This window comes from Pteronotus mesoamericanus, unplaced genomic scaffold (assembly GCF_021234165.1).
Source record: "Pteronotus mesoamericanus isolate MK-2021 breed Mesoamerican mustached bat unplaced genomic scaffold, CSHL_Meso_final contig_169, whole genome shotgun sequence".
Lineage (NCBI taxonomy): Eukaryota > Metazoa > Chordata > Mammalia > Chiroptera > Mormoopidae > Pteronotus > Pteronotus mesoamericanus.
The window spans coordinates 2,505,643-2,530,736 of NW_026555068.1; the positions used below are offsets into that span (position 1 = coordinate 2,505,643).

Here is a 25,094-nt window from a genome sequence, read left to right on the forward strand (position 1 = left end):
ACGTGGTAGCATAAGGATGACTTTCACCATTAGAGGTGCTGTTAAAAACACCTAAGAGGTTTGCCAGATTTATTCATCAGCCCAAGTCTAAAGCCGAATGGGGGGACCCTGAGGCTCAGAGAGCGGAGAGAAGGCCACAACGGCAACCTGTTCCTGCCTCCTGTCCTGAGGGACAGAACTCTGAACCCACTGACACAGAGAAACCAGAACTGCTTCCCAAGGCCTCCCAGAGAAGCGACCCACTCGCACTTTTCTGTTTTTCCAGTGGCAAATATTTCTGTGGAATGCCACACGGGAACCCTGTCTCCACTCTTCCCTCACCAACACCCCCATCCCCACAGTCTGGGTCCCCGTCTCTTTACATGGGACTCTGGTTGTTTTATCTCCACGTGGACCTGTTTTCGCTCTTAGATTTGAAAGACGACAAATCATCCAGGCTCAGGAAGGCAAGGACACACACGCGCAAGGTGTGGCAGCCGCTTAGAGGGGTGATGGGCACCGACCTCGAAGGTGTTGGGGCCAGTTTACTGTGGAGGCTCCACCTGCAGGCACCATCTCATTATCGACTACATCTAATCCTTCCCCCCAAATCTGGCATATGTATCCCAGAAAGACATTATTTTTCACAGTAAGTTGATGTGTTAATTTTTACAATTTGTTTTTTTACTTCTTACGATCTGAATTTTGTTTGCTTTTAAAAAGGACACAATTGCCCTGGCCAGGTAGTTCAGTTGGTTGGAGCATTGTTCTGACATGCCAAGATTACAGGCTTGATCTGTAGTCAGGACACATACAAGAAGCAACCAGTGAATGCATAAATAAGTGAAACAAATTGATCTCTCTCTCTCTCTCTCTCCCCCCTTCTCTCTCAAATCAATGTTCAATTTTTTTAAAGAAAAAAAACACATTCATGAAAAAGAACACTTCTTTTCATTTTAACTAAAAACAAGAAATTGTTTTTTCTTTTAAAGAATGACAATCTAGCCCTGACCAGTGTGGCTCAGTTGGTTGAGCGACATCCCACAAGGTGAAAGGTTGTTGGATCAACTTTTCTTTCACGCATCGATGTCTCTCTCCCCGTTTTTCTCCCTCCTGACCCCACTCTCTAAAAATAAATAAAAAAATAAATAAAATCTCTTTTAAAATAAATAAATAAAATGTTTTTTAAAAGGAATGACAGTCTCTTGAGGGTGTTACACTGTGAAATCAATTGCACCCATCAGGATGGTTATAATCAAAAACACACAACAACAACTGCTGTTGAGAATGTGGGGAAATTTGAATCCTTATATAATGCTTGGAGGAATGTAAAACTGTACAGCCACTTTGGAAAGCAGTGGCATTTCCTCAAAATGGTAAACACGGCATAACCACATGGCCTAACAACCCCTCTCCTGGGTATGTACCCCAGAGAAATGAAAACACAAATCCACCAAAAACTCATACATGCAAGTTGATAGCATAATTCACATTAGCCAAAAGTGGAAGAAACCCAATGTCCATGAACATATGAATGGATAAACAAAATGCAGTCCAGCCATACAATGAAATATTATCAGCCTTAGAAAGAAATGGACTAGTGATATATGCTGTAATGTGGATAAGCCTGGAACACATTAAGTGAAAAAATGTCAGATCCAAAAGGCCACACAGTATATGATTCCATTTATGTGAAATGCCCAGAATAGGCAAATCTGTAGAGACAGAAAGTAGATTAGTGGTTGCCAGGGGCTGGGTAGCAGGGTGTTGGCGGGAAATGGGGACAGTTAAAGGGAATGAATTTCTTTTTAGGGAGATGAAAATGTTCTAAAATTGATGGTGGTGATGGCTGCACAACTCTAAATATACTGAAAACCATAGAACTGTACATTTTAAATGGGTAAATTATATGGTATGTGAATTGTATCTCAATAAATCTATTTTTAAAAAACCAAAATTTAAAAAATACATAAAGACGTCAGAAAGCAAAAAGCAGAATTAACATTCCATCGTCTCTCCTCCTAGAGTTGTTTTTTCTCTAAAGATATATGGATATGTAGGACAGAAATAGATATAGAGGCACATATTTTAAAAATAAAAGTGGGTTACATTATATATCCTGATATGTAGCCAGCTTTTGCCTTTCACATCATGCCATGGACAGCTTTTCAAAGAAGGATATAAAACGTTAGTGGCCAAATGGCACCTGAGGTCTGAACAACATCACTGCTTGATTCACCAATTCCAACACCGACAGACAACTGGTCCTCACCAACTTTTATGACTAGGAGCAGCACAGAATGAGACGCCAGGGTAGGGGGTCTCTGCACAGCTGCCTGATTGTTCCCTTAGGATAAATTCTGCTTAGTGGGATAGTATTCACTGTCCTAAGACTTTGGTGCATAATGTTGTATGACCCTCCCAAAAGGGGGAACTCATATACCCCAACATACCAACACTGAATCTTACCAATATTTTCAAACTTTGCTAAACTGACAGCAAAAATATCTACCATATGTGTATAAATCTTTTCTGTCTCATTGTCTGTTAAAATGCCTTTGGCCTATTTTCTTTTTAAAAAAATTATATTTTATTGACTCTGCTATTGCAGTTGTCCTAATTTTTCCTCCTTTTGCCTCCTCCACCCAGCACCGCCCCCCCGACTCCCTCAAGCAATCCCCACACCCCTGTTCATGTCCACGGGTACTGCATGTAAGTTCTTTGGCTACTCCATTTCCTATACTGTACCTTACATCCCACTGAATATTCCGTAACTATATATTTGTACTTCCTTTTGTTTAAAGATTTTATTAATTTATTTTTAGAGGAGGGAGAAAGAGGAAGAAAAACATCAATGTGTGGTTGCATTCTGCGTGCCCCTGCTGGGGACCTGGCCTGCAACCCAGGCATGTGCCCTGACTGGGAATTGAACCAGCAACCCTTTGGTTCGCAGGCCAGTGCTCAATCCACTGAGCCATACGAGCTAAATTAGGCCTAGCTAGGGCCCTATTTGTACTTCTTAATCCTTTCATCTCTTCACCCATTCTCCCCCACCCCCTCCCATTTGCCATATCCATGATTCTGTCTCTGTTCTTGTTTGCTTTTTTAAATTCAATTGTTGATAGATACGTATTTTTTGCCATTCTATTGTTCATAGTTTTGATCTTCTTTTTCTTAAATAAGTCCTTTTAACATTTCATATAGTAATAGTTTGGTGATGATGAACTCCTTTAATTTTTCTTGTCTGGAAAGCTCTTTATCTGCCCTTGGATTCTAAATGATAGCTTCGCTGGGTAGAGCAGCCTTGGCTGTAGATCCCTGCTTTCCATGACTGAATACTTCTTGCCAATCCCTTCTAGCCTGAAAAGTTTCTTTTGAGAAATCAGCTGACAGTCTTATGGGAACTCCCCTATAGGTAACTAACTGCTTTTCTCTTGCTGTTTTTAAGATTCTCTCTTTATCTTTGACCTTTGGCATTTTAATTATGATGTGTCTTGGAGTGAGTCTCTTTGTATCCATCTTGTTTGGGATTCTCTGTGCTTCCTGGACTTGCACGTTTATTTCCTTCACCAAATTAGGTAAGTCATCTTTCATTTTTTTTTCTAATAGCTTTCCATTTTCTTACTTTTTCTCTTCTCCTTTTGGCATCCCTATGATGCAACTGTTGGAAAGCTTGAAGTTGTCCCAGAGTCTGCTTATACTATCCTCATTTTTTATGGATTCTTTTTCTTCTTGCTGTTCTGATTGGTTTTTGGTGGTTGTGTTTTATGGTTGTTTTTTTGTTTTTGTTTTTGTTTTGTTTTTTTTTTGCTTCTTTATGTTCCAAATCATTGATTTGATTCTCAGTTTCACCCACTCTACTGTTGTTTCCCTATAAATTGTTCTTTATTTCAATTAGTGTATCCTTCATTTCTGACTGGATCTTTTTTATGCTGCTGAGGTCCTCACTAAGTTCCCTGAGCGTGCTTATAAATAGTGTTTTGAAATCTGCATCTGATAGATTGCTTATCTCCATTTCATTTAGCTCTTCTTCTGGAGTTTTAATCTGTTCTTTCATTTGGGCCATGTTTCTTTGTCTCTTTATTTTGGCAGCCTCCCTGTATTTGTTTCTATGCACTAGGTAGAGCTGCTATGACTCCCTGTCTTGGTAACTGGCCTAATGTAGTAGGTGTCCTGTAGGTCCAGTGGCACAGCCTCCCCGATCACCCAAGCTGGGTACTCGAGATGCTCCCTTCACGTGGGCTGAGTACACCATTCTCTTTTAGTTGAGCCTTGTTTGCTCCCATTTTCTATTAAATACCCATCTTTTCATATTATTTCTGTGCTCAGGATATTAATCCACTGAGAATTTGTAAATTTATATTGCAAATTAAAAGACAAATGACTAAAGCACAACATATAAGAAATATCTTTTTAAACTAGACACACCACAAATTTGTTAACAATATCTGTCATCAGTGGGTAAGGACAGGCGTGTGACCTGGCCATCCCTGAAATGCGTCCCACCAGAAGAGCAAGGAGGTTCCTGTACTCAGGAGCTGATGCTCCCCACAGCAGAAAGGTCATTTCAGCACTGTTCGTGACATCTCTCAGGACATCTCAGCCCTCCGAGCTTCATAAGACCCACGAGGGCGTGATAAGTGGGGCGGGTCGCACAGTCAGTCTCCCCTCCCTCTAGCCCTGCAGACAGAAGACAGAGGTAGGAGGGCCCTCAGGTGCCAACCACCCCCACCACCAATGCGGTCATCTATGGTCCGCCTCTCCTTCTGGTTGAACAAGAAAGTTTGCAGTTGTCTGTTCATGGGCTGGAAGTTTATTTCAAAAGAAAAAGGAAACTGACTGTCAGATGATTTGGGAGCAGGGTGATTTCTCCCGCCCCTACCCTCCGCCACGTGCCTGGCAAGACAATATATTCTTTCTGGAGGACTCAAAGGGGCCACACAGCCTTGAGCTTCCCTTCCCATTAAAGGCTTAACCTGGGGTATCTCTCCCCACAGGCCCGGCTTTGTCCCCAGCCCAAGGTCAGCACAGTCAGATGCATGACTGATGTTCCTGCACAGTGGGCTCTCCCTTACAGCCTCAGAGTTCCAGGACCCTCTTTCCAAATAAAGAAAAAACGCTGCCCAAAGGACTTGGCTTGCCTTAAATACACTATCTGACAGAAGGAAATTAATGTGTGCAGCGGCATCCGCCTCTGAGGCCGGCCAGAGTGACAGATCTTTCCCTCAGTAATTACGGAGAGAAGTTCAAATGAAGTTTCGCAGCAGCAAGCAAACTCTCCCAAGGAAAGAAGGAAAAAACCTCCTCCAGAAAACCAAGCTGATCTTTAAGGAGCACTCTGACAAAGGGAAACCGTTGGCGTCCCTCCTCCTCCTCCCTCAGCCCAGATGGGCAGCCGAGAGGTTGAGACAGGGCCCCGTTTGGGACCCACAGAGAAAACTCCGACTTCTCCATGAGTCATTTCCCAGCATCTGAAGGGCTGGCACGCCCCATCCCACACCAAGGCTGCTGCCGCTGCAACAACAACGTTTGCTCATGAGAAAACGGCTGTGAGCCTGGTTTTCCCCAGTTTCATGCTATTTCGCAAATGCCTGCATCCATTTCCCAACATCTGGGGTCAGGCAGGAGGGGTGCGGGAGCCGCTGAGCTGCTCCACATTTGGGGTCGATGGAAAGGCGGCATGCAGAAGAATAGGGACCGCACACTGAGTCTCTCTGTGAGAAGGCTATTCCTAAGACAGTCTTTGTGCCTCAAAGTCTGAACTACGGACATACCACAGAGAAGGCCACTGTCAAGGGCTGAGCGTCCGGAAGCAGTGGATCGTGGCTCCCAGTGGAAGCCCAGGGCTCATTTCCCGGCCCAGCGTGAACTGGAAGCCAAGCAAGCGAGTCAGTTTTCCAAAAAGGGCACCAGCCTACCTCTGAACAGCTCCATGCTCAGCTAGTGAAATGTGCATGTGGTTAAATCATTAACTAACAGCTGGAATAAATGTCATTAACCCAAATGCTGTATTCAAAGGTCCACGGCAGAAGAACGGGGCATGGAAAGGAGGTCAGGTAGCCTGCACCCCCACATGGACTGTTGGTGCTCAGAGGGCCCGTGTCCCCCACATCTGCAGCAGGCAGTGCTGTGCCTGACATGGGAAGGCATGCCGATCGACTGCTCCAGAGAGGCACCCCGAGGCAGGAGGAAAACCTTTTTTGCTTTCTGCTAAGTCCACCTCTCACTTCCTTTAAACAGTGACTTTAAAACTCCTTTACAACCGCTGTGCAGCATGGCCCTCAGTGTCTGTGACCTTTCATTTTAAAAGGTTTTTCCCCTAGAGGTTTCCCATGAGATACTGTGCCTGAGAGGCAAGATGCTCCACAGTAGCCTCCACAGAGAGGGGCAGCTCCCCAGAGAGAAAGCCACTCTGTCACCGCAAAGGACAGGGTGAAGAAATGCATAACCTGTTGCCTAGCATCTCGCAGATTTTAAAGTGGGGACTAGGGGGATGAAATCGACCCTCCCCCAGAGAAGGAGAGAACCTGAAGTCAGAGCACAGTGTTTGTCAAAACGCTGGGACAGAAGTGTCCTGGCAGACCAGCCTGTGCATTTTTTGTCACCTGGACCGATCACAGCATGCACTTCAGGGACTCAGTATTCTTTCAGTGAAGTACTGAAAGGTCCATGGTGGCCACTGCCAGGTAACAGGGACACCAAGGACAGCTGGGGGCCCCCACCTCGCAGGCAGGGCCAGAGGAGCAGGAAGTCAGCACTGGCAGGCACTGGAATGAGGCTGCAAAACGCACTCAGGAAGCTGCTTACGTTCTCCCCGATGGGCCAGGGCCCAAACCGGACATCTGTACCTCGGAACCAGAGCCCGGTGGACAACCGCACAGTGGGCAGCCTATGTTTCCAGGCCTGACCCAACTCCAAAGTGTAGCCACGTGGCTGGGGCAAGTAACCTCACCTCTCCAAGACTCAGTTTCCCCACCTGCTCCAGAGTCCTACTCACAGGGATACGGTGGGGTCCACCGGACGCTGTGCATGGCTCACTCCGCTGCACAAGGCTCCCAAAATGCCAAAACCTACAGTCCACACCAACTTCTTCCCTCTTGCTCCCCATGTCTCCCTAATAGAAATCTCATGTTCTTACTGAAAAATTACAGTCAGACCCATCTTTATCAAGGCCTGGCCATGCTTTTTAGAGTGACTGAAACAATGATTTTTAGGGAAAGCCTGAATCACACACTGGCCCGCTGTGACAGAAGAAATGTTTCAAACACCCAAAGAAAGGCCCTGAGAGAGAAGAGTGTCAGGGAGAGGCCCAGGGGATGAGAGGGGAAGGCAGCCTGTGGGGGAAGTTGTTAGGGTCTCCTACAAAGGTTCTCACTTGCCCCGGGGAAGCCCATTAACTCGAGCATCCTTCCAGCCCACAGCTCCCGAAAGGAGAAAGGAAGGGAGCCACCCTCACACTCCACTCAGAGGGCAAACAGGACGGGAGGGTGTGAGGGCAGACCTGGCTCCTCCTCCACGCCAGCGCCTCCAGCTGTGAGCAGACCCTTAGTCTCTCCCCACAGGTGCCGGCCACACCTGGCACCACACTGCTAATGAGCCCTGACTGGGCCCAGGCCTCGGTGCGCAGCGGGCACTCAGTGCTTGTACAATAAAAGGCGGCCAGCACTCACCATCCGCTAAGCTTCCCGTGAAGTTCTGAGAGAATCCTCACAGTCTGACACGAGACAGGATCCTGTGTCTTAGGAAAAACTGAGGGAGAAGTGGCAGCTGGATGTCAGGAAGAGGACGCTCGGAACACTGCAGGCTCACCTGGAGCCAGAGGGCCCCTCGAGGCCGTCATAAACCCAAGGGATCCGCCGCCCACCCGACAGTGATCCTGGAACTCCCAAGGCCAGCTCTGCCAATTGTCAATATGAAGAGTCCTCAAGGCCATGGGCAGGACCCTGATGCTGGTGGTCGTCACCCACCTCTCAAGTTGGGGAGAAAGTCCTCACTTAGAATACTGCAAACTAAACCAATCCTAGCCATGAAAATAACACAGAGGACTCCTTCAACACGGAACTGCCCTGGATGCAAATACCCCTCCTCCGAAGACTAAGAGTAAAGAAACAGGAGGGAGAGGATGACGGGGTGGTAAAGAGATGTCCTTACCCCCCTCACCCAGCCCTGCCCCTCGCTCCTCCACTAAAGCACGGCACAAAGTCTGGCGTACTGTCGTCCAGAGAGAAACATCGCAACCCTGTGTAAGGGCGATGCCAGCCAGCCCTCTGCCAGAAGGTGACACAGAGGAGAAAAATAAATGCTGCGACAGAAAGCACACAGGGTCTTCAGAAAACTGATTTACATAAAGCGACCCAGAAAATTTTGTTTCACAAGACTCACCTATAAAAACAGCATCACAAATAAGATAGTGATGACCAAAACACAGGCCTTTCTGGGAAAACTCATGGAGGACACACTCTATTGTTACTGGACTGGAATCCTGAGTCTTTCAGTCATGTAGAGACACTTGAAAGGACATGTCTGCACACCCGGAGCACCTCAGGCCCACGGAGGGATGGGTCTCACAACTTAGAGTCCGCCCGGTTGTGAAGGACACATTCCTCCACACGGAGCAACTGTGGACCGCAAGTCCATCTCCCCCAGTGGGTGTGGAACATCTAAGCTACAGGCCTGCGTTTATGTCAAAGCCTTTTTTTTTTAGTTTTACCTTGAGAAATTAGAGAGAAAAGTGAACATGAGAGAGAAAATGTCACTGTATAATCTCTTCATCTCAAAGTCAGCGTTTTCTAATTAACAACTTTGTTACTTAAAGTGTCTCGGAAAATGAAGTCTGTCTCTCAAATCACACACTTCCTCCTGTCCTTTCAAATTCTAGCCTCTCCTAACTTCTTCCATCCTAAAAAGTGCACAGCTGCTGAGGTGTTTCTTGGTTTAGTCATATCTATCACACAAAACACGAGTTTCTGAGCAATTTGCATCTTTCAGTATCAGCAGAGAGACATTCTCATGCCATTGGCCCACACACTCCTTCTAAACTAGAGGTGCACACCCATTCACTTGTGAATAGTCTTTCTCTCGGGTAATTTCTGAGCAAGAATGACAAGATTTGAGATTCTATAATTACGCCCATGTCAATAATGAGGCAATGAGCTAGCTCCTCCTCACTTTGTCATAGAAAGCAGTCATTTTACTGGCTAATTTCTAGCTCATGTAAAAAAACATACAAACAAAAGAACAAAAATACCCCCCGCAATCGCTACACACTGAAAAAATAACTACATTGACAATTACGTTCATATATTCCAGAACAAAAAGAAATGTTACAACAAACACAGCCTTGGAACCTGCCTTTATCACTTAGCGGACACGACCAAACTGAGAAAAGGAAGCCCTATTCCAACCAGAACGCGAGGAGTTGCAGGGCTCTGCCTTTGGGGAAAGACAAGAATGGCAGAGAGTGCCATCCGTACCTTGGTGGCTCAGGCCAGGACAATGCAGTAGGCCCCTTCCCTTCCAGATGGCGACACAAATGAAAACAGGTGAGAGGAGGCAGGAGGGAAGGGGCTCCTGGGCTGGACATGGGCCAGGGGTCCAGGGTGAGTCGTGGGGTGGAGGTTCAGCACAGCCTCAATCAAAGCTGCCACTGGGGAAGGTCAGGGTCAGACCGGGAACCCTGGGACAGCACCTCACTGAGCCAGGAGCTGGGGTGTTTTTTTTTAATATATTATGGGGATTTTCTGGGGGAAGGCAGGCAATCCCATCCTCACAAGAATCACTAACATAAATAAAAGGAAACGAAAACACTGATACTTTCTGGAATATCCTTGCAAATGACTGCACTAACCCGGCACTTAAGAGCTCTTATTTTTAATTCTTTTGTTCATATAACATCAATATGCTCTTTCTAGGGTGATTTTCTCATGGTATAACCTTCCCCTTGCCTGCGTCAGAAGCAGCAGGCGGCCGCTCCCCAGGGAGCCCTGTGACAGGCACCTTGAGCAGTCAGGGCGGGCAGCTGCACCCCAGCCCCAACCCTGCCAACCCAACTTCATAGAACCTTTTAGTTTAAATAAACAGGAAACAAACAATAAGTTGTCATTTAAATGATTTAAAAACAGCTCACACTCAACATCAGGAGGATATTCCTTCCTAGCAGGACAGAAGTGTTGCCCCAAATCACTTTTCTGGAGAAAGGCCAAGGCCAGGGAGAAAGCGCTTGTTCTCCCGAATGTGCCGGAGCCAATGAGTTCTGACCAATAAATCTGCAACAGATGCTATCTCTCAGCCTCTGCTCTGCCACATCAAAAATAAAGAGAAAGGAAAGAAAGGAACAAATGAGGGCACTTTCACTAACTGTCGATTCAGGAATCAGGAGCGATGCTGTCGACGCCAGGTAGTTACTGCTGGTGGACATTCAGCGCAGCGTGGTCAGGGCCTGGTCGGATCTCCAGGCGCAACGTTTTGCTGGAGAAAAGGCGGGGAAGAAACATGTTTTCCCTCTTCTCACACGTTTTGTGTGCACTTAATGCTGAGTCAGAAGACAGGCGATACTTGGCGGCGGCAGCTGAGCTCGGGGCTGACCCTTCCCCTCAGAGGCCGCTGGAGGGCTCCTGCTGAAGCACTACATCCCTCGCCCAGACAAGTGCAAGGCCCTGCTGGCTCGGACCAGCCGCCTGCCAGGAAGCCAAGCCCTCAGGTCCTTCTGAGCTCAGAAATCTGATGTAGTTTCTTGTTTTCCACAGTGGCTTTGCCAAATAAATGATCAAATCTCAAAGGTGATGCTGAGCCTGTAGGAGGCATGCTGAGGAGATGCAAGATGAGAGCACAGCCACTTCCTGGGAGGCAACAACCAGACTCGGGTCGGGTGGGCTGACAACTGCCTGCACTGCTGGCCTGGTCCACGTAGCATCGCCCTACCCTGTCCCTCAGGTTTGTCCACTTGCTTCCATCTTGCAGCCACCATCTGAATCTGGGCCTTTGTCCTCCTGGACTCTGGCAGAGGTCCCCAGACTAGTCTGGGTCTGGATTCTGCCCCTATAATTAAGGCCACTCAAGAATGTAAGTTGAATCTTCCTGCAATCTTCACATATGGCCTCTCCACCATTCTCTCTGCTCTCCCCTCTGGAATTCCCATGAGACATGTTTAGGTATCATTCTATCTCCATGTCTTCTCTAAACCTCTCTTATGCTTTCCATTTCTCTGTGTCTCGGAGGTATATTTCAAACTTACCTTCTGGTTTACCTATATTCCCTTCAGCTATATCTAATCAGCTATTTAATTCATCCACTGAGCTTTTCATTGAAATTCTTTCCTTCACTTCTGGAAATTCTATTTTGTTCTTTTTCAAATTGGTCCAATCATTTTTTTTTTCTTTTCCTGTTCATGTTTTTTAATTTATCTGTTACTTTATATTAATTAAACTTTGTTGACATTCTGTAAACTGCAGGTCTGATTCTACTGCCTGTTGTTTCTCTTGGCAAAGGTACCTGATGCTTTATTTCCTGTGTTCCTGTGTTATTTTCTTCTCTGGGCTCATGTTTCTTGGAACTTCATATAGGAGAATTCTTTGGGACTTAGATTGAAAAGGATGATTGGATTTGCTTTTGACTGGGATAGTGCTACCTCAGTGGATACTACAAACTACTGATCCAGGGCTACATTAATGTATACAAATAGACTGAGATTTTTCAACCATGGATGTTTTGTGGATTCAAGCTATAAACTCACAAGAGAGTGAGTTTTTGCTTTCAAATATTCAGCACCAAGTGGCGCCAGCAGTTTTCCCTACTAACTTCTTTTATAAAATGGTTTTGTCTTTTCCCTTACACTATAGAGTAGAGCTTTGGGGTTACTAGCTTACAAAGCCCACCAGCGGGAATAGGGTTTTTGCCTCAATACTAAATGGCCACATACACCCATATATTTTAAATAATGGAATTTTTTGTGTAGGTTTGTCTCTTTCTTTGCTATCATTTTTAACTTTCTGCTTATAGCAGCCCTTTCTTTATCTGGCATACTAGGTAAGCACACAGTAAGTATTCATTAAGCTAATGAATAAATTAATAAACATAAAATAACCAAGTGTATTAAAATTCTCTGTAAGGAAAGTGTGAATAGGTTAGAAGCTCTGATGAGTTGGGAGCATTACCTCGGTGCACTCACTGGAGTTAACTGGCTTCTTATGATAGTGTTTTAGGGGCTACCACCTAAAACACAGCTGATTTCCCAGAAGGACAGTATTACCACATCATTGTTTTTATTTAGCTCTCACCCTCCCTTTCCTGCTTCACAAACATATTTTCTAGTGCCACCAAAACCAGAAACCATGATTTCCACTTCTAAATTTGTCTGAAATATTTTGAAGGCAATGGTCCCCGTTTCTCAACCTCACCTAAACAGAGGTTCCCAAATATATACCCTTCCCAGATATCCCCATTTGGCAGGTCTCGGGGGAGCCCAGCCTTACAGAGGCTGACAGCAATCCTCCAAGTTTACAAATCACGGGCCTCCAACATCGACTACACACGAAAAGGATCTCTCTCACGTTAGGCTAACGGAAATAAACCCTGAAGGTTACAGTAAAATCATCATCCCCAGTGTCATCTTATCAGCCACCCAAAGCCAGACCTGACTCCTGACAAATTCCTCAGACTTTTCATTCTTCTTCAGGACATTATTTCAGAGAATCTGGAGCATGCATTAAAATAACACAACAGCTGGAAGGGCTCGGCCTCCGGAGGAGCCTTGCCAGCGCTGGTGGCAGCGGTGCAGATGGAGAACCAAGTGTGTCTGCGTCTCAGGGGCAGCAGATCCTTAGCAGTTTTCTCAAAATTAAATTCATTAAGTCATTGGAACGTGTTGTTTGTTCCCACGTAGAAGCAGCAATATGCAAGGATGTAATTCATCTGCTAAAAATGTTCTCAAACTCAAAAGAGCTGTTTGGAGGGACCCACACAACCCATTATTCTAAACCCGAAGGTGGAGTAGCTGGCTGCACAGGGATTCTTCTTCACTCCTTGAACCACTTCCCATAAACAGCACGCTCAGGGCCCCATGACTGGCTTTGGTATACTTTCCCGGACTGCAAACCACTAACCCCCACCCCACCTCCTGCCACGTATGTAAAGAGAGGTTCTGCAGCCTGTTCGCATTTCTGGTTTCTCTCGTCTCGTACCCCATGACTTTTTTGGTGCCATCACTTCCCATCCCCTGGGGAGTGGTCCAGGACCAGCAATAGCAGCATCGCTTGGAAACTTGTTAGATAGGCAATTTACAGTCCCCGCCCAAACATCCTGGGGCAGACATCTGTTTTAACCAGCCCTCCAAGTGATCCTTAAGCAAGCTAAAGTTAAGAAGCACTGATGTTTTCATTGTACAGCAAACATCTCAATCTTAAGACCTGTCAAGCGCTGTTCTTTCTTACCTGACTCCTGTCTTCCTCAAATTCTATCAATAAATGTTTTGTAGGTGTCCTACGTCAGTGAATAATTACTTCCATGGCCATCTAGGACTGGAAGTAGCCTAGGGCTGGCCTCTCTAGATAAATTTAAAGGAAGGCAGAAAAAACAAAATGAAGCTTTCCAAATACTTATCCACTCAAAATCCTTGATTTTTTTCTAATTTTTTGAAAATTTATTGATTTGAGAGAGAGAGAAAGGGGGAGAGGGAGAAACGTCCATTTGTTGTTCCACTTATTTATGCACTCATTGGTTGATTCTTGTATGGGCGCTGACCAGGGACAGAACCAGCAACGTTGACAAATGGCAATGACGCTCTAACCAACGGAGCTAGCCAGCCAGAGCCTCAGAATCCTTCATTCGTACTCTTTTGTTGCAGTATACACTTTCCAGTTCATCTCTAGTAAGAAATTATCCCAGAGACAAATAAACAGTTACAAATGTGCTCTTTGCTGCCTTATCATGTTTCGTCCCGGGCATCACAAGCATCTGGAGAATATCAGTCCCCTACTGAGGGCAGAAGCCCAGGCTACCACTGCCCTGTGAGCCACAGCCCATTTGATCATCTCCTAATCCTCAAACTAAACAACACAGAAGATGGCAAGATGGCATATGTGTTCAGCGTATTTTCCATATAGAAGCAAACTTATCAGTATCAAATAAAGCAAGAGAAGACTCTACCAGAGTGATTTCTCCACAATTTTGGTCCTGAAAACCTCCTCTTGGTCCAGGTTCACGGTGCAATAGCAATCTCGCATCTTGTTTGGCCCCGGGTAAGTGGGAAGATTTTTGGCTTCGCCTAAAAAGCAAGTGTAAATATATCATCAACATAGCACAGAATTATTTAGTTCCTTTGCTAAGCACAGACACATTTCCAAATAATGGATTTATTTCATAGCAATGCACTTGCTTTCCCTTTTGCATACTCATTAGGTCTTTATAAGGTCTTGGTTTTCTTGCTACCACAAGTCAAAATATTGATGAAACTACCATGTACTGTTAAAAACGCAGTGTAGCATACACATTAACCTCTAAAACAAATTGACAGAAGTAGGAATCCATCAGCCTAGGAATTAAAAATTACTTGTTTTGTTTTACTCACATCAGTTCCTTTTATTTTTAACGTTTAAACTATGGTAAGATATATATATAAATTAAAATTAATCATCTTTAAGTGTACAGTGAAGTATATTCACACTGTTGCACAACCAATCTCTAGAACTTTTTTGTCTTGCAAAACAAAACCCTATACCCACTAAACAACAACTCCCCATTTCCTCCTCCCCCCACTCCCTGGCCACCACCCTCCTACTTTCTGTTTCTCTGCATTTGACTACTCTAGAAACCTCATACAGTATGCATCCTTCTGCTCTGACTCACTAACATTAATGTCCTCAAGGTTCATCCATGCTTCATAGCATTTGTCAGAATATCCCTCCTTTTCAAGGCTAAATGATAGTCCATTGTATGTATGTACCACATTAACCATTAGATCTCCAGGTCCCTTTTTATTTTGAATTTAATTTGATAATATTAGGTCAAATTTGGGGCAATAACTAAGGAGAACTTGTTTTTATTGATGAGAGTAAACTACAAACTACAGCTGTTTAAAATACAGAGTGATTAGCCGGTGAGGAAAAAGTCAAGAAAAGAGCGAGCTGCTCTAGGTTGAGTGTCTCCCTCCCACAAGCCCCTTCCTCCACACTGAAGCTCTAGGCGCATAGAAGCACATCTGGAGAAAAGGGAGGAAATTTCAAGAAAGCCAGCTTGCCTGGCTAGCCCTGCAGAAAATACCCACGATGTCACAACTCCCTATTTGACCCTAGGTCTGTCTGGAGATCATTATCGACACCACAATAGCTGGCATCCTCTGCAAGCAACTCAGAGCAAGCATGAGGACTTATCCAAACATCTCTGTTTACTTGTGAGCTGAGAGCGAGCAGGAAGGAATGAGAGGTGACTTTCAACCTGGACAGCTGATGCCCAGGTGAAGTCCACTACATGGAAGAAATGCCTTGAACAGGCTATCTCCTCCCAGAGTCTTCCTTGTCACCAAGTCATTGCAGTTCAAAAGATGCCTGGTCCTGGGCATCCACAGGCACCAGACCCAGTGCTCGAAAGAAAAAATAAGTCTGAGCACCTAGCACCGTGCTAACAGCCCAAGCATTTGCTGATAATACCTGTTAATACCATTCAGGGCCAACCTACTTCATTCTTGTTAAAACTGAAAAGGATGGAAGGGAGGGAAGGGGGGGCGGGGAGAGAGAAACAACAACAGAAACCAAACAAAACCAGAGTAGAAGTTCCTCCAAACTCCATCTTCAGAGCTCAGTGCTGCGCACTCAGCATCACATCCACACGCTGCAGCCACATCTTCTTCTGCATAACCCCCACAAAAAATGCATTGTAACTCAGGCGAGATGAGCTCGCGTGAAAAGATGTCCCTTTGTAGCTGGCATGCCAGAACCTCCAAAGGGCAGAGGAAAACTTGATTTGTTTGACGTTTTCCTTTTTTACCTTTTCATTAATTGTATTGCTTGAGACCAAGCAGAGCAGCAAGTTAACAGAAGTCATTCAATAACTGAGTGGATGAGCTCTCTGAGGCTCCTCTAGCTCTGAGATTCTTCTAATCTAAGAGCTTCCAGAAATGTTTCTCTCTCATCAAGGAATCATCCATGGCTGTCAGTTAGTGAAGAAAAAGAACAAATAAATGTCTTCTTTTAGCCACTACTATCCTTAAACCACCTAACATTACAACACTTCCTTCCAGAACATGCCATTATGAGTTGAGCAAATGAAAACATGGCCAATCTGGTAAGAGGCATTTGAATCTGAGCCAAGCTTCAAGTCAGTTGTTAAATGTCAAAAGCCAGATTTTCTGAAGGCTTCTGGCAGATGTGAAAGGTCACATGTGCACATTCATATGCATGCAGAGTGAGTGATGAACCCACAGACAGGCAAGGGTAAGGCGTGGGTCCATGGTCTTCTCCAGACAGGGAGGGGGAGGGGAGGGGGAGGGGAGGGGTACAAGGAGAAGCAGACACAGGTTCCCTGGTGACTGCTCCTTCCACTAAGCTGACCTGAACGGGCAGTCACAGCACATGCACCAAGCCCGATGAGGGCCTTGTCAGCAGTCCAGTTCTGTGTCTGGAACGGATCATTTTTGCAGCGTTCATAAATCTTTAACCTCAAAACCAGCTTGTCTTTATTGACTTTTCAGCTGTCACCTTCATGATGTGAATTAGGGCTTACCATATTTTCCTTTGAAAAGTATTTTTTGCAACAAATGAGATATTTAGCTGCAAGTTCCTGTGTTTCTTAAAAGGAGAAAGAGTACTTTATTGAAAGTCTAAGAGAGATGGTCATTGTAGAAAATACAGAACCTGGATTTTGCTCCTCTTTATTCTCCAAAGAACCTCTGAACGCAAGCAATGGTAGCTGACGCTTCTCTTCAAGGTGGGGACTATCAGGATAAAAGAGAAAGAAGAGCTTTCCCTAAACAACAGATGCTTAAAAATCTGAAAAAGCTGAATTATCTTGTTCTAGTATGAATGCAGTCCGATCCACATTCCTCCCACCCTACAGGTCCCCAATCTGGGCTGTTATAGAAACATCCTGGTTGCTATGACAATGGCAACACCAGAGAGCCAGCTGGTCGACCTGTGCCAACATTAATAAACCAATCAGACCAGGAGGGTTGGGAGCAGTGGCCAGCACCCCGCCCTGGGCCACGTCATCTACCCAGGGTCCTTAGAATTGGGGACCCCACCAAAAAGGGGCGAGAATGATGAGTTATGCCCACGTCTCTGCTTGGGGCCCCGCAGCAGAGTAAGACTGGTTGTCCCTGCTCTCGGGGATTGTCCCAGCTCAACCATACTCAAAACAGATCTGTTTCTTCCATATTGATTATTTATGCCAAAGGCTAGAGGTTGCTTCCCTTCCTAACTTCATACTATGGTGCGCCTTTTTGTTTCTCTCAGAGAAAAACCTGTTTTTTTCTCTCATAAGTAGAGATATTTACATAAGAATGTAAAGCTGGCCCTGGTATGGAGTCAGCGCTGAATTATTTGTTTTAATGAATAGGTGAATAAATGGCTACAAGGTAAATGAAAAATCAACTGTTTTTATTCTAAAAAGTAAATAAGTAATCATTTTCATATGATTCCTCCTATTAACCACATCTCTAATTTACCGCTCACCAATCAGAACTGTCCATCAGTAGATTTTATAAAGACAACAAATTTGGTATGTGATATCATCTCTGAACACCTAATTTACTAACAGAAATAAAAGGCATCCCCTAAAAAACAGTATCATAAACAGCACCGAAACAGCAAACCCTGATTTCGAATGACAGGAATCAGGCAATGGGTAAAGAAAACAAAGGTAGGATCTGAAAGCAGTCATCATCCCTGACTGGTAATAACTTCTGTGCATGTTCACTGAGAAGTGAACGCGGCCAGAAAAACCTGTGGGCAGCTGGGTCTCCAGCTGCACCTGGGGAGAGGGAAGAGCCATGTGTGAATGCTCGTGCCTCATGGGAGGGGCCGTGGGAGGTCTCAGTGCCACTGCTAGATTCAACCCTGACAAAGACACCCCCTCCCTGTCTCCAAGGCTGGCTCCCCTGGAGGGCACTCAGGAACAACGCCCTCTATGCCTGGAGAGGACATGTCAGGCACCAGGCACCCTTGAAGTAAATAGCGACAGCTGAAACCTAGGTTACCTCCAGCACCTAGCACGGGGCCAGTGTGCTCTCACCAAACCCATGGAAGAGAAGGAGGGAGGAAGGAAGGAATGAAGGTGGCATTGGGAGGGACGGGTGAGGGATCAGGTCAAGGGCTCTAACAAACAAAGCACCGTTCTCCCAGCTGTGAGCCCGGGGCCAACACCAGCAGAACTGCCTGGAGCGTACTTCCCAGAAGTGCTTGAATCTACTGGACATCCACGTGACCATAGCACTTTGTTCTTTCCTACTGAAGTAGGGTTTTCCAACTCAACTACAGATCATCCTCACTAAATAATACATAAACAGGCCCATGAGCCCATGCACTAGTCTAGTAAGAGCAATCCCCTCCCAGCCCAGAGGCTGCCGTGTAGGGAAACAGGCGCGTGGAAGCATGAAGGTTCCTGATGCCCCGTCTTTACTCAGGCCTTTGGTCGTTCTGATCTAGAACACACAAATGGGTCTACACATTCTGGTAGCCAATGGAACTTAGTATAACAAAATAAAAGTCTCTTTCCCCAAAGAGATCAGTTTCATGATTAAAAATTCTCTTTCCTGGAATATATTTTTGGCAGCCTTGCTATTTTAGCACTTGATATTAAATAGAACAAAACTCTATCAAACCAGATGAGATTGGATCTCTAAATCAAGTTATAAACAGCCTCCTCTGCTGCATACTGATGTGGAAGTCTGGAAAACCCCACACGGAGCTGTCTGGACGCCCGCAGCGCTTCGCCCCGCCTCCATCACAAACGCAGCAGACATCTGCTCTCGGGAGGAGAATGGTACAGGAGTAGTGACTTACGTCCGTGTCAGATTTCCTCCAATTTCCAAAAAGGATGGCTAATACATTATAATAAAAAGACAAGTATATAATAAGGCTGTTAAACTGGAAATTAAAAGTTTAAAATATGGTAAAAGGAAGGAAAATTACATCTATCCAACCCCAACACATATGACTTAGTGATCAACTGAGCATTGAGTTTCCTAGTAGCTAGCAATGGAAATCCAGTGGAACACAGCAATTTTCCAGGAGGAAACACGTTTTTGCAGCAGATCCAGTGCTGGAGGGAAGCCTTACACAGGAGACATTCAATGACAGACTGGGCACGTAAGACATGCAGAAACATGCTCCAAGTGGCTACCTCTTGTTCTGTCCATCAGGACAAGTGGGTGCATGGTAGGAATTACAAACCCTGTGAAGAGTTCCCAGCAGAGGAGGTGAGTGCTAACCAAAGAGGAGCCACTTTCTGTTGCCCCATTTGATTCAAGGCTAGAACTCTCCGTGCTCCGGACAAATTCCAACTGGCATTTCCACCTCTAATACCTCATCTCACAGCCATGCCTGATCCCATCTGCTCTGTGCCTCAGCTCTTCAGAGTGCTGGTATGTCTGCTGGGATGCGGACTGCCCCCCGGAAGTTCCCGTACGGTCGCACAAAAGGCATGGGGTCACCTTGAATAATGGGAATGTCTGACTGGACGGACAGCCTGTGGCAGGCTGTAAGTGGGGAAGAGATAATTCAGGGAAAAGGTCGGTGGCAACTCCACAATTACAAATTGTAGGGCTGGTACCCCGCCGCCACCTGGCTCCCTGTGTGCCCCCCACACCCGTGAAGCTTTGAACTGTGGTCCCCATCCTGAACACCCCAGTCTTGTGCGGCCCCTGAAGTGTCTCCTCCTCCTCTTCCCTCTTCCACTCTCCCTGCTCAACTCCGGACGGTCCCATTAATGTCACTGATGCAAATGTCCCTTGAAGAGCCATGTGCCACAACAGTCATTCAAATTTGTGGAGCACACTCTATGTCTCTCAGCTTCCACAGGATGATCAGAATTGCTGCGACAGGAGTGGGGACGGGGGAGGGAGACCTCAGAAGTCTAAAGAGAGTGCATTTTAGGTTCCAGACAAGAAACAAAAGCCTGAGACACTAAGAGTGGCAGATGGAAAATCACCCACTTCTCCATTTTCAGATTAACTTTTTAGACAACGGCACATCCCCAGAACTATTTAGATCTTCAGTTTTGAATTAAATTCAACCTATTAAACACCTAAAAAACACACAAAACTTTGGCTAACTTTATTTTTTCACTTCAAATCTGATATTTTCCCTTTGGGGGGAAAAATGCATGCTCTATTCTCTTGTGCTTTTCCAATTAGGCTAGAAATGAAAATAGTGTTCTTGACAATAACTCAATCTCAAAATAAAAACTATAAAATTAAGTCAAGAAAAGAAAAAAGAAACCACTAGTTCTGTATTAATTTTTAAAATGTCATGTTGGATGGCAATTTTTGATTCCTTGGAAACTACAATTTTGTGTGTTTATAAAATATTTTTTTCTCCTAGTACTGTATCTTCTATCTAATGGCTATTAAGACCAGAGAAGAACAAGCAGACCAGCAACAACGGAGGTATTTATTGCTAAGGCAAGGGTATTATGGAAACTTCTGGAAGAGTGAGGACCCCTGGAAACTAGAAGCTCTCCCCACGTAGGCCCTGGGCCCTCCTCAGAGCAAGACTTACTGGCAGGGAGACCACCTCCACATGGATCCCTACGAACCTGGACAGTAAACAAGAGGTGCCAGTAAGCGCAGACCACAGCAGACAGAAGGCTAGTCTGTGGGCTGCCACCAGGGCCACAGGAAACTGCACACTCTCCCACCTCCAGAGGACTGATAATGCGACCCAAAGAAGGACCAGGAAAAGGGCGGAATACCTGGGTGAACACCTGAGTGAATACCTTCAAAATGGCCCTGGAGAACCCCTGGCCGATGCCTGGGCTAACACCTGGCGAACGCCTGGGACTGGCCACGGGTCCCGCACAACCACACCTGTAGCGGCTGTCTTCTCCTGTTGAGGTGTTAAACCTGTGGTCGTGTGCGCCTCTGTCCGTGTACGGGTGTTCCGATTGCTGCTTTTTTTAACAGCTTTATTAGACAGGATCAGCATACCATAAAATTCACCCATTAGAAGCATACGATTCAATGTTTTCTAGTGTATTGACAGGGTTGCTTAACTATCACCACAATCAATGCTGGAACATTTCTGTCCCCCCAAAAGAAACCTAGACCTCTTTACTGCCATACCCCGTCCCCCCTCTCCCCAGACCCTGGCAACCACTCTATTTTCTATCTCTATTGATTTGTCTATAGTGGATACGTCATATACACAGAACCACAGAACATGGGATCTTTTGAGTCTGACTTCTTTCACTCAGCATAAGGTTTTCAAGGTTCACACCCACCATAGCATGTGTAAGGACTTGGTTCCTTTCACAGCTGAATAATATCTACTGTATGAATGCAGTGTGATGTGTTTATCCGTCCTTCAGTTGATGGGACATTGGGGTTGTTTCCAACTTTTGGCTATTGTGAAGAATCCTGCTATAATATTTGTGTACAAGTGTTTGTGTGAATGTATGTTTTGAATTCTCTTGGTTCTATATATGAGAGCAGAACTGCTGAGTCATAGGGTAATGCTCTGTTTAACTGTTTGAGGAACTTCCAACATGTTTTCTGTAGCAGCTGCACCATTTTACGTTCCCACCAGCATTTTACGATGGTTCCAATTTCTCCACACCTTCACTGACACACTCACTATTGTCCAGCTTTTCAATTATACCTTTACTTTGAATTAGAGAAATGCCGGTTTTCTTCTTTTTCTTTTTTTTAAATGATGGCAAAAAGGGGGTGGGGGATTGTCGCAGCAGTTCTATTAAGACAGTAAATATTTTTAGCACATGGCCAGGCACGTGGACCCCAGGAAGCCCATAGATTCCATTTTAATATGAAACTGTCCCCAAAGAAACTAACTGTTCCACACAGCAGCAGGTCGAGGATGCATCACTCTGGATTTCGGGTCCCATTTCTGACCAGAGGAGTGACCTCCCCGGTCCCTAACCCCAGCATGAGATATTCCGGGTTTATCCTGTCCACATCCGAGTGCTGGCTTTGAGAACACAAAGAGAAACACGTGTCCCTTGGAGAGCCCGACTGGAGGAGCAGGCAAGCATGCCTGCGAGGGCATCTCTGCTGGAAGCTTGGGCACTAACCACACAGAAATGAAATCCATCTGCTTCCTCTCTGCTCACCAGAGCTGGCCCTGAGTCATGGGGAGAGAAAAGAAAGCCAGTTCCTTTCTCTAGAAAAAAATGCAGAGGTTCCAGAGACCCGATCTGTAACTCTGGCTCAGAGTTTAAAACTGTTATACACACGTTTTGTTGTTGTTGTTGTTATTGTTCAGTAGTACCAATAATGCATGATAGGATATTTCCAGATGCAGGAGCCCAAGATTAAACATTAAAAGTCTCTCTGTAGCCCCAGTCTCTAGAAATAGCCTTGTTTACTAATGCGTTTCTTAGTTCTTTAAGCGTAAGTTTAAATAACAGCCTCAAGTTTAAATAACAGCCTCGCTGATAGTTCTTGGTTTATCAGTTTAAACTCAAGTACTGACTCCCTGTTATGAAAGACAAAGGACTGAAAGCTATATGCATCTCCCACCCTGACCTCCCAATTTCTATTGTTAGACTATTTTTACATTGTCTTACCTATTTTCTTTACAAGTTGATTCTAAATCTTTTAACCCCACAAGATATCATTTACAACATCGGGACTGTGCAGCTATTTGCCGTGACTGCGCCCCCGCAGGCAATCCCTCTGGGCAGGAGGTTCAGTGTGGTGACTTCTCCGAGGTAAAGATTCTGGCCTCTTTCCTGTCATACCCGGACACACTGTCACTCCTCATACCCTGTCACCCTTTGCTACATTCATTTTTCATTTGGCCTGAGAACTTCCTTCAGACACTTTGTCCTGCAGGGTGAAGAGGATGCATCTCTGCCAGCCCAAATGTCATAGTTTGATGCAGTATATATTCAGGATTCAAATTAACTTAAGGTGCTCTTCCATTTGTCAGAGCTCTTTAAAACATTAAATGGTCCAAACATAAGTTCCACCCCACAGCCTTCTTCACAGGCAACAATGCCATAAGTTTCTTGCTCCTACTGGAGGTTTTGGGAGCAAATGCCAGCTAATATATTACATAAATGGCAGCATATACTTCTTAAAATTGGTATTAATAATAAACCTTGAGGAGATTATCAGTATGTTAAAAATGTCCTCCTGTTTTTAGGGCTGCACAGATTTTCTTTAAGTAAACACAGTTTGTTTAAGCCTCCCAAAGGATGAGAACTTTGGTTACCTTCAGTCTTTAACAAGTACCAAGAATGCAGCAACAAATAACCTTGCAGAGATTCCATGTGTGTATGAGAAACAATAAACTCCTAATATCAGAATTTCTGGCACAAAAGGTAACTTGTAGTTTTCGTACAAATTTATCATATTGCCAAAGAGCTCCCCATAGTAGCAATTTACATTCCCACCACCATGTTTCAAAGTGCCCTTTTTCTCTACCCTTGCTAGTACTAAGTCGCTTTCAAAATTGTGGATCTTTACTAATGTAATACGTGAAAAATGGTGTGTGTTTCTGTGCGTATTTTGTACTTCATTTGTTACAAAGGATTCTTTTTAAAGGATCTAATTTTATTCCATTTATCTGGGAGTTAAAGCCACGCCCAAGACACCTGCACCCCATCCCTCCTCCGTTCTCCCTAAGACAAGGTCTCCCCAACCAGCCCTGACAGAGGCCAGGCACACGCCGTTCGGATGGAATCCATGAAAACAAAGTTTAGAGAAACTAAAATAATCTTTGACATCAAATTCTGATTTTTCCAACTATGTTGAATCCACTACTTCTAACCCTAAAACATCCAGTGGCACACAGACTTGAGGGGCTAAGACCTTGGTGGGGCCAGATGCCCAGGACCCCGGGCAGCCCAGCTGCTGCGGCTCCCTCCGCCCTCCCACCAGAGCCGTCCCTGGCGAAGGTGAAGTCCAAGGACCTCACCATGACCAGTGTAACGATTGGCTGTCACCGCTGCAGTGCAGGTTCCTGGATTCTGACAGCAAAAAATTCTTCATAGTTTGCATTAAGTGCTTTTTGGAAGTCAGGGACGGAAGACAATCTAAAAAATATCAAATTTGTGGAAAGTTATGCATACTACAGCCATAAGCCCGCTGACTGGTCGATGGATAAAATAAGACGCCTGACTTAGCCAAAGACAACCATTCCCAATTTGTGGTTGGAAAGAGAAACTTCTCTTTCAAGACCCAAGTTTATTTTTCGGAAACAATCAGCATACGGTCTCATCCTGCTCTTTTCCACTCTGTACAGTTTGACTACTTTTGCTTTGCTTTCTTTTTCCCACATCATTCTTTAAAAGAGTCCTGGCTTGAACTTGAGGAAGAGTATTTCTTAGGCATTAACAGAAGAATAGAAAAACCATTTTCTTCCTTAAAAAATCAAAGTCTGCCATTAATACATCTAGTGCAAAACACGGGTCCTGGGAAGGGTTTTCAACGGACAGCGTTCCTTTGCTCATTCGCCTCGGACCTGAAAGGGAAACTGCCTAAATACTTTCAGATACACTGTGGACTATTCCAGGTCCATGACTAAACTAGACCTCACACGGAATTAGATGTCTTTCACATACTCTTCTAAGGCTAAAGCAGACTCAGACAAGCCTTCCTGACCAAGGCTTAACATTTCTGAAGATAATGTATTATCTTTGCAATTGGTTAAATACGCATCAAGTTCAGTTTCTCAAGCAGCTCATTTTGTGTAGTCAGGGCTGTCTTTGATGCTTCCTGGGGGTCTCTCAAGAGTGAAAGAAGTAATGACATGGCCAACCTAATGCAAAGCTATTTGCTCATGTGACTTCACAGGTTAAGTAAGTATAACATCTGTGAGTATGCTCGTGTGTAATAAGCCTATCACTTACTGTATATGTGTGGCATCTATTAAGATGTCTGTGTGTAGCATGCCTGTCACTGATCACACTAGGCAGATGTAACATTTATGGGGAAGATGCATGTGTAT

At 45.0% G+C, this 25,094-nt stretch overlaps 1 protein-coding gene across 1 annotated transcript in view; it reads right to left on the reverse strand.

Moving 5' to 3' along the window:
* The window catches only part of RASA3 (RAS p21 protein activator 3), a 116,545-nt gene that overhangs the window by 63,355 nt on the left and 28,096 nt on the right, over positions 1-25,094 (reverse strand). Inside the window, exon 2 of the mRNA XM_054565900.1 lies at positions 14,122-14,239. Within this exon, the coding sequence (XP_054421875.1) occupies positions 14,122-14,239 (118 nt within the window). The remainder of the gene's footprint in view (positions 1-14,121; positions 14,240-25,094) is intronic.